The sequence below is a fragment of the Callionymus lyra genome, chromosome 3 (genome assembly GCF_982586985.1).
Source record: "Callionymus lyra chromosome 3, fCalLyr1.hap1.1, whole genome shotgun sequence".
Lineage (NCBI taxonomy): Eukaryota > Metazoa > Chordata > Actinopteri > Syngnathiformes > Callionymidae > Callionymus > Callionymus lyra.
This window is the reverse complement of record NC_141820.1, coordinates 30,038,396-30,052,473: the sequence shown is the minus strand read 5'-3', so window position 1 is coordinate 30,052,473 and position 14,078 is coordinate 30,038,396. Positions and strand designations below refer to the sequence as shown.

The 14,078-nt window shown below is 42.3% G+C and overlaps 1 protein-coding gene across 6 annotated transcripts in view; it reads left to right on the top strand.

The window, feature by feature from the left end:
* LOC148084431 (triple functional domain protein-like) overlaps positions 1-14,078 on the top strand; it is a 68,236-nt gene that overhangs the window by 47,847 nt on the left and 6,311 nt on the right. For 2 of the 6 annotated variants that reach the window (XM_087787502.1, XM_087787505.1), the window contains 26 exons: positions 1,242-1,384; positions 1,465-1,564; positions 1,631-1,874; positions 1,939-2,046; positions 2,504-2,697; positions 2,771-2,941; positions 5,429-5,524; positions 5,593-5,741; positions 5,950-6,016; positions 6,089-6,192; positions 6,263-6,332; positions 6,410-6,499; positions 6,572-6,664; positions 6,866-6,916; positions 7,714-7,791; positions 7,856-8,035; positions 8,098-8,278; positions 8,368-8,619; positions 8,700-9,154; positions 9,610-9,857; positions 10,723-10,861; positions 10,923-10,950; positions 11,013-11,175; positions 11,329-11,592; positions 12,518-12,718; positions 12,776-12,914. In XM_087787502.1, the coding sequence (XP_087643628.1) occupies positions 1,242-1,384; positions 1,465-1,564; positions 1,631-1,874; positions 1,939-2,046; positions 2,504-2,697; positions 2,771-2,941; positions 5,429-5,524; positions 5,593-5,741; positions 5,950-6,016; positions 6,089-6,192; positions 6,263-6,332; positions 6,410-6,499; positions 6,572-6,664; positions 6,866-6,916; positions 7,714-7,791; positions 7,856-8,035; positions 8,098-8,278; positions 8,368-8,619; positions 8,700-9,154; positions 9,610-9,857; positions 10,723-10,861; positions 10,923-10,950; positions 11,013-11,175; positions 11,329-11,592; positions 12,518-12,718; positions 12,776-12,914 (4,008 nt within the window). Of the gene's footprint in view, positions 1-958; positions 989-1,241; positions 1,385-1,464; positions 1,565-1,630; positions 1,875-1,938; positions 2,047-2,503; positions 2,698-2,770; positions 2,942-5,428; positions 5,525-5,592; positions 5,742-5,949; positions 6,017-6,088; positions 6,193-6,262; positions 6,333-6,409; positions 6,500-6,571; positions 6,665-6,865; positions 6,917-7,713; positions 7,792-7,855; positions 8,036-8,097; positions 8,279-8,367; positions 8,620-8,699; positions 9,155-9,609; positions 9,858-10,722; positions 10,862-10,922; positions 10,951-11,012; positions 11,176-11,328; positions 11,593-12,517; positions 12,719-12,775; positions 12,915-14,078 lie in introns of all 6 variants that reach the window. The other 4 variants (XM_087787504.1, XM_087787503.1, XM_087787506.1 and 1 more) reach the window with 4 other exon arrangements.

Genomic DNA, 14,078 nt, shown 5'->3' with positions numbered 1-14,078 from the left:
AGCAGCTCAGTGTCAATCTGGTTCTGTGCTTAACTGAGATAAAAGTAGTCTGTGATCTCACTATTTCAGAGAGAGGGTGAAGTACTGTGAGATTCGGCCAAGTGAGCTGAAGTACTTTAGTTAAAATGAAAAAAATGCTTTATATGAAATGTAACAAGTATTTGCTAGAGCGCAATATTCTTATTTATATAGTCAACATGACATTTCGCATTATACCTCGTAAGCACTCAAAACACTTGATCATAATAATTTTTCACAGTTGTCGTCTGTACACACTAACTCTGTATTTACAAAACAACAACTAGCTTTTTTTTATAAATCAATGTTGCATTGGTATCAAACTGTATTCCCTTTCCGGGAAGGTTGTCAGTAAGGGTAATTTTTTTTCCAGAATAAAATCATAGAGCCACTGGTTCGGCTCTAATTCAAACCCTGAAAGGCGATTAATGTAGAATTCAAAACCGGTGAATGACAAATGTGACTCTTGACGTGCGCCACCTGTGCCGCATCCATAATTATTTTCTTCCAAAAATATTATCGTTGAATCTTTGTGGGATAATGTAGCTTAATAAAAGTACATATACCTGCCAGTATAATGATCTTGTAATTGAGTAGAGCAATCTTTTCATATCCCTATTGCGGCTACTGATGATCAAACTTTGTCAAATGTGACTTACTTCTAGTCAAAGATATGTGTCAGTACATTCAGAGCATGGCACAAAAATTCACCTCAGTATCTGACTCCTTCTATATGTTGCCTCGTGATGACCAACTGCTCATGTGTCTATCATAGTTAAATAACTCCATCACTAACTACAGGAAAACCTCCCTGTGCTCCATCCTAGTTTGCTATATTGGGCTCACACTGTCAAGGCTTCAGTGTTGTTCATGTCTGCTCTGTTTATTGACGTTTCAAAAACAAGTAAAATCTTTCTTATTTTATATTCCAAACGTAAAGCTAAGTCAGGGATCCAAACATGGGACATTGGTGAGTACTGAACATTGAGCAACGTCTCACAAGTCTGAAACACTTTTAGAGAACTTGTTGTGAACAATGTCTAAACTTGGGAGAGTTCATGTTTAGGTCGACGTTCAATAAGAAGAATGTTGTGTAGTAAAAGTAGCGAGCACAAATGTGGTAGATTTAGATAAGCAACATTGTGGTTTCAGACTTGTGTGTATTTGAATCATTCTGGGAGGTTATTTTACAACATCTAACGACCTCTAATGACATTCAACAGGCCTCCAACATTGAGAACAAGCAGGACTGGATCAAGCACATCAGAGAAGTGATCCAGGAGCGCACCATCCACCTGAGGGGGGCGCTCAAGGAGCCTATTCACATCCCTAAGACCACCGCCATCAAGCACCACAAGGGCAGAAGGTCAGATGACAAATATGGAGATTTGTTGTGCAACACATTTGAAGTTTTCATCATGCTGAGTGAGATCTGTTTGCTGTCAGGGATGGCGAGGACATGGACAGTCAGGGCGAAGGCAGCAGCCAACCAGACACCATCTCGCTGGCCTCTCGCACCTCACAGAACACTCTAGACAGTGACAAGGTGAGGACCTCACGACTAAACAAGACCAGTTCAGCAGGCGATACTCATCTGTCTTCTCTCTCTCAGCTCTCTGGAGGCTGTGAGCTGACGGTGGTCATCCACGACTTCATGGCCAGCAACAACAACGAGCTGACCGTGCGACGAGGCCAGACAGTGGAGGTGCTGGAGCGATGCCACGACAAGCCAGACTGGTGCCTGATCAGGACCACCGACCGCTCCCCCGCCATGGAGGGCCTGGTGCCCTGTGCCATGCTGTGTATCGCCCACTCGCGCTCCTCCATGGAGATGGAGGGTATCTTCAACCACAAAGGTGAGGCTGACTCACAGTTTCATCATCAACTGTTCCTATCGTTCTAACTCTGCTTCTTTTATAGACACGCTCTCGGTCTGCAGCAACGACTCCATCATGCCGGGTTCCTCTGCAACACTTCAGCCCGGTCATGGCATCAGTTCTCATAACTCACCGGGCCCAAAGAGACCAGGTTTGATTGCACTTCTTTGTACATATATCAAGCAAAATTAATTGTTAACTGAACCATCTATAACTGGGACATGGAACATGAACCTCATTGTAACATTATAAAGTGTTCATTCTTGGTGCTTATGCTAGCATGTTTGTTAGTTAGCTAGCATGCTGTCTACTGCCACAACAACAACTACCTTAAGCACAAACATATTGAATTCCGTTTGTTTTTTTATCAGTAATATATCTGTTAGTTAACTTATCTTTAATCTTAGCATCTTCAAATATCACTATTTCAGCATTAAAATTAAATTCTATTAATTTCCATTTTCCATTTTTGGACAGATACAATGACTTGGTGGGAAAGATTTGGTCCCCTACCCTTGAGTTTTTTAAATAAATATAGAGATTATTTTCTATAATCATATAAAAGAAAAAATATTTTCAATTTTCATTGACATGTGGCTTTGTTGCAGGAAACACTCTGAGAAAGTGGCTCACTAGTCCAGTACGCCGACTAAGTAGTGGCAAGGCAGACAGCCATGTGAAGAAGCTGGCCCCCAAACACAAGAAGAGCCGCGAGGTGAGGAAGAGCGGCGAGATGACCATGGGATCGCAAAAGGACTCGGACGACAGCGCTGCTACTCCACAAGACGAGACTCTAGAAGAGGTAGAATATATATTTTTCAATAACATTGGATGTGTCTTAGTAACACCAAATTAAGTTTCGTTTTGTTTTGCAGAGGGTTCGTAACGAGGGCTTATCCAGCGGAACCTTGTCCAAGTCCAGTTCTTCAGGGATGCAGAGCTGTGGGGAGGAGGAGGGCGAGGAGGGTCCTGACGCCGTCGCGCTACCTCCTCCTATGGCCATCCAGCAGCACAGTCTGCTGCAGCCAGACTCACAGGACGATAAGGTAGCACACGAAAACACATTTATGCTCTTATATTATTAGTCTTTAAATACACCTCAATTAGCCAGATGACTTGGTGATGAGGCACAAGTTCTATTTCTATCTAAAACTGAGACAACTTAGCTTCTTGATATGTCCATTAACTTTCTTTTACTATCTTGAGAAATAAGGAGTATAAGGATATATAATTTTACTCAAAAGCTTTCTTGAAAATGAACAAAGACTATATCTGGACTTTGGTTCATTATTTAAGAAAACTGGGGAAGAAGAGGTGACCAAGTATAGCTTTTTATGGTTGCACTGCCACCTTGTGGACATATATCATCATCTTTTGTCTCCACTCGAGTGAGAGAGAACCATAGTGATCTGGAGACACAAATAATTCAGATATCATCAATATTGGCTAATTCTTTCAATTACTTTAATCACTCAAATCATCACCTTTCATTAAATTAATCAGATGACAAGATGAAGATCCTCTTGGTGATTAAACAATAGTACTGAACTATAATTCGGGTGGTGCCATTTACCAATAAAAGCAGTAATTGAAACAATCTTATCATTTTCTGTCATGCATGAGACACTTCCTGCACACTTTCTTCTGACAAAGTATGCATTGATAAAGTTGTCGCCGGTTTCATGTCTCTCAGACCGACGGAGTTCTCTGAAACTAATTTCTGTTTCTCTTTTGTTTTGTTTCCTGGTTGTATCGTTTGCCATTCTGTAGCATTACCTTGATTTGTGTCCTGTCTTTGCTTTGTCTCAGTTTCCATACCTGTCCATCTGATGAGCCCCCCTCTGTCTCCCTCCACTGTCTATTCTCTTTTTTTTCTTCTTCTTCTTCTTCTGCTTTGCCTCTAAAGAGCTTCAGTTTGTGTTCTGTCATGGAGAGAAAAGTTAATATGTCCCTTTGATTGGATCACACTGGACACTTTTCTGCTTTTAAATGGCCTTAGTTTTGTCAATTTGATCCTTCAGATTAAATGATTTTGTTAAATGTCTCAGCTGAGAAAATATATTGTACATACAGACGATGCATGAGCTTGAGAGTGATATGAAGCAGAAACTGTCAGTCGCCCACCTGGTTAGCTCAACTCATAGAGAAGTATTTCAGTCACGTAAATAAAGAAATTCAGGAAAAGAAGTTTCCCCTCCTGTTCCTCCATCTCCTGACCCCTTAAGTCCCGCTCACAAACCCACCGCCCGCTCGTCCTCATCACCCTCTGTGCGTTTAACCTCATAACCCATGCGAGTAATTGGCACCTCTAATTGCTGGCGAGGGCCAGACGGGCACACAGCCTCACCCCGAAATCCTATTTGAGGAAATCTTGAAGCACAGCAGAGCAAGGGTGAGCCTCTCCTGAACTGTATTTAGATTGAAGTCAACATTTCAAATATTCAAATCTCACCTACCCTTTTTCATCCGAACACAATTTTCATCCTTGCATCCTCCTCTTAAACCACTTTTCTTTTTACTTTCTTTTATTTTTCTCTCCATTTTTTAGAAACAACTTTCATTTTCATATATAAAGGTTCATTTTTAGGGAATTGTTACCCTGAACATTGTGTGCCAGATACTGATCAAGACGACACTTCAATATCACAAATTTAACCGCCGACTCAATCATGACCTTTGAAGTACATGTCATCCATATTGTAGCAGAGATACATTTTGCAGCTTTAGCTTCATGCTATCTTATAAAGCTACATGGAGACGAAGATTATGAAGATTTTTTTGTTCTTAATGTTTGACTCCTGGAGAAAAGAAAATATAAATATACGCATGGAGATCTAGGTGAGAACCTGAGATTAGTCATTTTATTGTTTTTATCTACTTCAAATATTAATATTGTAAAAGAGGAAAATACTATCCCTATTTTTTCACAGAATTTCCTTTCCTTTTCAGTTTATAATATTTTTATTATTCTCTTGTTCTCTCTAAGTGATGTGGCCACTTAAACATGTCAAAGATGGAAAGGAGGTGATGTGGAGTTAAGGAGGAAATACAATAAAAATAAGTTATTTTATGACAGATTGCAACAGCTCATGTGAAATGATTTCTATCTTGAAAAAATATAAGCGCATAGGTTTACAGAAAAAAGAGTGCATAGTAAGTATGCATCACAAAAGGTCATGTAGTGTAGTTGCAGTTTGTGGGAGAATGAAAGTAGTTTAAAAAGTTTAGACAAAGTAATTTCTATGTGACAACACTATGCTCTAAAAGTATCTTGTGCCAGTTCACATTATATATTTCTACATTACAGCAAAGATTATAGGTGAAGAATGTCATAATATTTTAGGTCATTTTCAATACAAACATTGTTTTCGTTTTAGCAGTTTTATCAATTCATATCATTTGGAGTGAAACTAAGTTTCATTTTTCTATTGTCAGGGTTTTGTGAAGTCTGACCTTTGATCATATTTATCAAGCTTTTCCTTCAACCATCAGTGGATTCCTGAGGTGCTCATTTCTGTTTCCCGCCCTCACAGACGTCCTCTCGTCTGTCCGTGCGTCCGTCCAGCTCTGAGACGCCGAGTGCAGCAGAGCTGGTGAGCGCCATCGAGGAGCTGGTGAAAAACGAAATGGTTCGGAACATCGAAGAAGCAGGAATAGACTTTGAACATTTCATTAAATGTGCTTTAATCTTGTGCAGGCTCTGGAGGACCGGCCCAACTCACTATCCGTGGAACAAGGAGACAGCAGCTCTCCTTCCTTTAATCCGTCTGACAACTCCCTCCTCTCGTCCTCCTCCCCTATTGAAGAGGTGGATGAACGCAGGACCAGCTTCCTCAAGAAACGACAGTAGGTCCATTTGAATTTCAGCATCACATTAGGATTTTTCTCATCTAACTGGCAATGATGTATGATATTTTCATAAAAAAGCTTGAGTTAATTTTTACACACTTTGATACAGTTAATAAGGAAAAAGGAGGAGTGTGTGAAAAAGGCCGCATGTTGGACAGTGCCTGTTTTAAAACGTGTGTTAATGTTTGCTTCTGTGTCGGTGAAGCTATGTTCTGCTGGAGCTGGTGGAGACGGAGAGAGAATACATCCGAGACCTGAGTCTCATTGTGGAGGTGAGTGGAGACGAGCTTAATATAAATAAACGATAGGATGGAAAATAGATGAGTGACTTCTGGTGTGGTCAGGGCTACATGAGCAGAATGAAGGAGGAGGGTGTTCCTGACGATATGAAGGGAAAGGACAAGATCGTGTTCGGCAACATTCATCAGATCTACGACTGGCACACAGAGTATGGAACTACTGATCACACGTCTGATTCCCTGTGAATCCTTTTCATAAAATGTTCTCTGTTTTCTCAGTTTCCTCCTCGGGGAGCTGGAGAAGTGCCTGGAGGACCCTGACAGACTTGGACCCTTGTTTCTCAAGCAGGTCTGTCCTCAAAAACACAAATGATCAATACAAATTCAACTTGGCAACACTTAACCGTGTGCCCTTGTGCTATACAGGAACGGAGGCTTAACATGTACGTGGTTTACTGCCAGAATAAGTCGAAGTCGGAGCACATCGTGTCCGAGTACATTGACACCTACTTTGAGGTACGAATCTGTTTTTTGAATCCTGACATGCGTACAGGTTTTCAGCTGTGACAACCTCTGACTGTTGTGTAGGAGCTGAAGCATCGTCTGGGTCACAGACTGCAAATCACTCACTTATTGATCAGGCCCGTTTCAAGGATCATGAAGTACCAGCTTCTGCTTAAGGTTAGTCTGCCATCATCCAACAGGGGGCGCCTCTTAATAAGTACTAGTGTGTGTCCTGCTGCTAAGGTAACGTGATGTTTTATAATGTTTTAATAATATCTTAGTCTTTTCCATACTTTGTTAATACTTGCATGTTTGATTTGGTTAATACATTTGAATTAAATGAAAGCTAATTGAAAACGGACTTCTCTTCTGTTATAGGATTTTATGAAGCAGTCTAACAAGGCCGGGCTGGACTCTACTGAGTTAGAGGTAAGACATGACACCATAGACCCATTAATACATAGCTGGGTGTTAATGGGTCTACGAGTATACAGTGTCAATGTTCACACTGTTCACACTGTTCACATGACAACCACAGAACTTGGCAGCAATTACTGTACCCACTTTACTCAGAAAACGGTGAACTCCCATTTGGCCTTTCTACACACTGCTCTATTTACTAACAGCTGATTGATCGCTAAAATATTTTATCTAAATTCTCTGTTGCCATGTCAAAAGAGGTCAACATCTGTGATTATTTTTGGCTGGTCGGCAAAGCCTTGTGGGACCTTCTCAGGTCAGTGTTATTGAGAAGGTTCCAAGTTCATTTAAATAAGCTAAAATTAAATGGTAACAACTATGCAGATTTCTTTTAATTCGGGGGGCTTTAGGACATAACCCACCAAATAAACAAGGGACCACTTTAGTTCCATGTTCTTTGGCCCCTCGCTTATATGAGAATGCTTTCCATGTGTTGCCTTTTTCGGAAATCAAAATTAAGATAAAACCTGGACAAAATGATAAAAATCAATACCAAACTAATTTCACAAAAGAGTTCAAATAAGATTTCTCAGCTAGTAGAAAGAAGCCCAATAGAGTGAAAAAATAAGATAACTGGCAAAATTGCTTGAAACAGACTCATTGCCTCCTAATGTTGCTGAATATTTGGGTCGAAGTAACCAATGACTTTTGTAAAAAAAAAAAAAAATCTAAACACCCTGCTATGAGTAAAAGTGAACTGGTTCAAGGAAGAGTAAGCTAATCATGCTAACTCCTCGCTACAACAGAAAGCAGTGGAGGTCATCAGCATCGTGGCGAAAAGGTGCAACGACATGATGAATGTGGGCCGACTGCAGGGGTTTGAGGTAAGTTGACGGTCAGTGTTTGTCTCAGGTGGCCTTTAAGATTCACTCGTCCGTGTCCCTGCAGGGAAAGATCGTGGCTCAGGGGCGTCTGCTGCTCCAGGACACGTTCATGGTGACGGACACCGAGGGGCGGGTCAGGGAGCGCCGGGTCTTCCTCTTCGAGCAGCTGGTCATTTTCAGTGAACACATGGACAAGAAGAAAGGCGTTTCCCTGCCGGGGTTCCTCTATAAACATAGCATCAAGGTAAGGATGAGTCTAGCACACCTGAGCAGGACCCGGTAACCCATGTGTGACGTATCTTTCAGATGAGCTGTCTGGGTCTAGAGGAGAACATGGAGGGTGATCCCTGCAGGTTCACTCTTGTTTCACGTTCTAGTAGCGGCGCCGTCGAGTCATTCGTTCTTCACTCGCCCCATCCGGGGGTGTGCGAGGTCTGGACTCTGCAAATAAGTCAGATTTTGGAGAGTCAGCGCAATTTTCTCAACAGTACGTTCCTTACTAGAATCCAAACATGAGTCTGGGAGTGTTTTTCCCTGAAGCGTCGACTAACTCTCACAATGTTTTCATTTCACCAGCTTTGACGTCTCCTAATGAGTACCAGAGAAATCACCTGGGTGCGAGCAGCGGGTCATGTGGACCCCTGAAAGGAGCTTTGTGCGGGGGCAGCAGTGACTCAACCCCCATTGGAGTCGTAGCCGCAAATCCTCAGAGTAGCTCCGTCCAAGGGGGTTCCCGGCGACCCTCAAGGATACCCCAACCATCCAGACTCCCACAGCCCCTGCGCCACCACGCCGGGGCAGATCTGGATGGGCCGAACAAAATGTCAGGTACGAGTCAGCAGGTTTACCGTCTCCTCTGTACGTTTACCGTGTGACTGAGGTGTGAGTTCTGCTCGCTTGTGATCCAGGTGTAACCCCTCGCCTTGTCCCTTCGCCCCTCCCACCTCCATCAGGTGGCTCACAGGCCAAACGGCCCGCCCAGACCACAGAGGACCAAGTACAGACCGGCACTGTAGTGCCCGTATCCCGAGCTATTGTCAACCCCTTGCCCTCCACGCCCACTTCCAAACAGCGGCCGGGACCCGTGTCCACGCCGGCCCCCCCTCAGCCCACACCTACCTTTGTCAAAGACCAGCCCCCCCCACCAAGCCCGAGCCAGAAGTCTGGGTTCTGGAGCTCGATGCCCGGGTCTCCGGCAAGTCGTCCCGGTTCCTTTACCTTCCCCGGAGAAACGGCAGAAAGTCCAGTGAGACAGAACTCGAACCAAACCCACCGACACTCGACACACAGCAAGGATGCCGACCGCATGAGTACCTGCTCCTCCACCAGTGAGCAATCTATCCAGTCCACCCAGAGCAACGGGGTAAGACACCCGCTGCTGCCACTAACACGGAGGCAAAGGGAGTCTGGTCTGTCTGCGTCCTGTCCTCCTGCAGGCAGTGCTACTAATCTGTCCACTAATGAACCGCTGACTGAGTAAAGAGCCATCTTCTAAACCTATTTCCTCTCTGGTCTTCTGGTTCTTTTCTGAGGATGATTCACTCAGAATGACTCTTAACTCTCCCGAGTCTCTACTAACACTGACTTCCTCCTGGCCCACCTTCACTTCCTGCTGTAGCCCTGACTAACCTGCGTTTCTTCTGAAGATTCTCGTGCTTTTCACGTTCTCTGAAGGGGTTTTCAAATCAAAAGTCTGTTTCGAACTAACTTCTACGTCGCTTATGTGTTGATGATCCTTCTGCCGCGCCGCCATCTTTGTCGTTCGTCTCATAATGATTTAACACCTCATTAATCATGTTTTTTTTCCCTCCGTCTCAGAGTGAAGGCGGCAGCAGCAGTAGCGTCTCGACCATGTTAGTGACCCAGGACTACATGGCCGTGAAGGAGGATGAGATCAGCGTCAGTCAGGGCGAGGTGGTCCAAATCCTGGCGAGCAATCAGCAAAACATGTTCCTAGTTTTCCGCGCGGCCACTGAGCAAGGCCCCGCCGCAGAGGGCTGGATCCCTGGATTCGTGCTCGGGCACACCTCGGCTCATGTGGCCGACTGTCCCGAGGGATCAGTCAAGTAAGAACAAAGGATTTGTGTCCTGCCAGTGAAGGCGGATCTTGTTTTACTACATCAGCCTTATAAGCCAAAGATTTGTTATTTAATAAAGTTGATGTTGTTAAATTGAGCTAATTATCTACAAAGGAGCAAAATAATAAAATAAAGCAGAATATATATTTTTTTATAAGAATAATGCTTTGTAAAGCTGTAACTCTATAGGAATTTAACATTTGTGCGCAGATGATGGGTAGAATTGTAATAAAACAGATAAAATAAAACACAAAAATAATATACAGAAGAATATGAATATATATGTGTACAAAACAGTCTAAAGTAGATGGTCAATATAGAGTCCATTAAGTTACAAATGGTAAAAGGTTGTTAGCCATAAGGGCAACTAACTTAAAATCTTAAAAATATGGCATTTTCATGGGACTGACACACTCATGTCAAAAATAATTGTTACATTTGTAGTGGTTTAAAGCCTTGGGTTATATTTAATTATAGCAGTGTCTAAAAATGTCCCCTGGGCCTGACTTTGCTTTGATCTAGGACAGAGAATGATTTAGTCAATTTCAAGTTTGTTTTAAATAAAAAGCTTAGGCCAGAATGTTGGTTGGAGTTGGTTAATTGACCCACAACTTTGATCATCATCGCTCTATTAAAAAATTAACTTTGACCACATCAGATAAATAGGGTGTTACTGATCAACTCAGGGTTGAATTTCTGTTTTGGTTCCTATCAAATTTATCTTGTTCTGGGATACAGTAAGATGAAACCTGTACTGCAATTATTCTTTGTTACATAATCTTTACTCTCCATAATATGTGGACGATCACTGAGTTGTTGATTGTGATTTCAATGGAACTGTTTTTATTTTCAGCCGAAAGTCTTCCTGGCACTCAACCCTGAGGATTCGCAAGAAGTCTGAGAAAAAGGAGAAGGAGGCGAAAAAGGAAAACAAGCTGGAGAACGGTTACAGGAAGTCCAGAGAAGGACTGGTCAATAAGGTTTCTGTAAAGGTCAGTCCCCTCAGAGCTCCTCCTCATTGCTTCAACTGAATTTTGTTTTTATCCTTTTTAGCTTCTAAACCCCAACTACATCTACGACGGTGAGTTTGTTTGTTCTGTTGATGCTTTGGAAACCGTGGTTGACTCTCGCTCTCGTCTTCAGCTCCGCCAGAGTTCCTCCTCCCTCTGAGTGACGTGACGTGTGACAACGGAGAGAGCGTGACGCTGAGGTGTAAAGTCTGCAGTCGAACCCGAGCCACGGTCACCTGGAGGGGACCAAACCAGAGCAACCTCGTCAACAATGGCCACATTAGTATTGTCTACAGGTGAGACGCTGACCCGTATTTTAGAGTTGAAGGATTTTAGTTAATAAATGGTTAATAAATGGACAACTCGGCAGAAAAACGGTTTGCGACGATGATGTGTCTGGTCAAGTCAAAAGTTCTGTCTGAAAACCTTGATTGGCTTGTTTGTCTCAGCGACGGCGGCGAGGCGACTCTCAGGATAATCGGCGTGACGTCCGAAGACGACGGTGTTTACACTTGCGTGGCCACGAACGAGCTGGGCAGCGCCACTTCCTCGGCCAGTCTCAGAGTCTTGGGTAAGAACGTGGATTCAGAAAAGCGAGCCGGCCGGCGACTAACGCCAGACGTGTCGGTTACAGCCGTGTCCACAGACGGGAGCAGAGTCAGCTGGAAGGACAACTTCGACTCCCACTACAGCGAGGTGGTCGAACTCGGACGGTTAGTTCACGTCATGTCTCGGTCTCAGAGTCAACATGTTCAGTTCTAGATCTTTATCCAAAGGTTTTGTAGCTGTTTATAAAATGACTTTTAACATTGAGCTTGTGGAGTTTATTATTATTATTATTTACGGTCATGTGATGAATCTGTCACGAGTCATCGATAAACAACTTATCTGGAACTTTATTCTCATGGTGTCGTAAATCTTCTCAATAATAAATTAATTTCTATTTAGCACATCACAGCGGAACAGCTGAGAGGTAGATGGAGCTGCTGTTGCTAATTAGCCGTTAGCATCCATGTTTCTCTCTCTTTTATATGTAGAAATCATGTCAATTTTTCTTAAAAACAAATATTGTGTAAACCAGAAGAAACGACATGCTAGCTTCTCAAATAACCGTGCAGGAGGAGACAAGGAGTTTAGAGCTCAGCCCAAAGATATCATCACATACCTGCAGTTATAAGACAATAAAAGCTTTTTTAAATGAATAAACTTGTGTGAAACCTAGTTCTGGACAGAAACATAAACAACGTAGAATCCAAGTCGTCGACACATAACCTGCTTATGTCACCGCACCAAATATTTGTTTATTAGAAATGTTTGTTTTTAAATCCCAGTCTTGTTTTTAAATGGCGAAGCTAGAACGTCAAAAATGTAGCTTAATCGCATTTACACAACAAGTTGATGGTGCATTCAAAGGCGTAGGACAAACTATACATCAAAAAAATAAAAAGAGAGAGCAAATGGAAATATAGCATTTTAGTTTTCTATGTTTTTTCAGGTTTGTTTGTAGTTTAATGTTGAATAAAGTTTGGCGGTTCAAAACTTCGGAGTTTGTTACAATAATCCTGGTTCTATGTGAATGAAAGTAATGCTGATTCGGCCATTTTGCCCTAAACAAACGTGACACTGCTTCACCTCCAGGGGGCGCTTCTCTGTCGTCAAGCGCTGCGACCACCGGGGAACGAAGCGCTCTGTGGCGGTCAAGCTGGTCAACAAGAAGATGATGAGGAGAGACCGAGTGACTCAGGAGCTGAACTTGCTGCAGAGGCTCCAACATCCCAACATTGTGGCTCTGCTGGACACGTACGAAACCGCCAGCAGCTACGTGCTGGTCCTGGAGATGTGAGTGACCCATCACTTGAGCGACGGAACGTCCTCTGACACCATGTCCCCTCTCAGGGCCGACCAGGGTCGTCTGCTGGACTACATCGTCAGCTGGGGGAACCTGACTGAGGAGAAGGTGGCGAGTTACCTGCGAGGAGCTTTGGAAGCTTTACATTACCTGCACACCTGCCGAGTCGTTCACCTGGACGTCAAGGTACCAGTGTCTCGTCCTCCACGTGAAGCAAGGAACCTGCACTTGCTTCGCGTTTCCAGCGTCAGACAGAAGAAGTCGTAGCTCATACCTTGAATTTTAACTGTCAAACTCTGTTCTGGGGCCAAATCTGGTGTATTTGCAAGGCCAGATTTGGGCCCAGAACAGTGGCCCACAAGAGACGAAATATTCGGGTGTGTATTGGCCAAATACTGGTGATCATTAAATGATCCTATATATTACTGTAGGAACAAGTATACATTTGTAGTATTGCCCACATGACTATATATTACTGTAGGAACAAGTATACATTTGTAGTATTGACCATATGACTATACATTACTGTAGGAACAAGTATACATTTGTAGTATTGACCATATGTATATATATATTACTGTAGGAACAAGTATACATTTGTAGTATTGCCCACATGAATATATATTACTGTAGGAACAAGTATACATTTGTAGTATTGACCATATGACTATATATTACTGTAGGAACAAGTACACTTTTGTAGTATTGCCCACATGACTATATATTGCTGTAGGAACAAGTATACATTTGTAGTATTGACCATATGACTATACATTACTGTAGGAACAAGTATACATTTGTAGTATTGACCATATGACTATATATTACTGTAGGAACAAGTATACATTTGTAGTATTGACCAAATGACTATATATTACTGTAGGAACAAGTATACATTTGTAGTATTGCCCACATGACTATATATTACTGTAGGAACAAGTATACATTTGGAGTATTGACCACATAACTATATATTACTTTAGGAACAAGTATACATTTGTAGTATTGCCCACATGACTATATATTACTGTAGGAACAAGTATACATTTGTAGTATTGACCATATGACTATATATTACTGTAGGAACAAGTATACATTTGTAGTATTGACCATATGACTATATATTACTGTAAGAACAAGTATACATTTGTAGTATTGCCCACATGACTATATATTACTGTAGGAAAAAGTATACATTTGTAGTATTGACCATATGACTATACATTACTGTAGGAACAAGTATACATTTGTAGTATTGACCATATGTATATATATATATTACTGTAGGAACAAGTATACATTTGTAGTATTGCCCACATGACTATATATTACTGTAGGAACAAGTATACA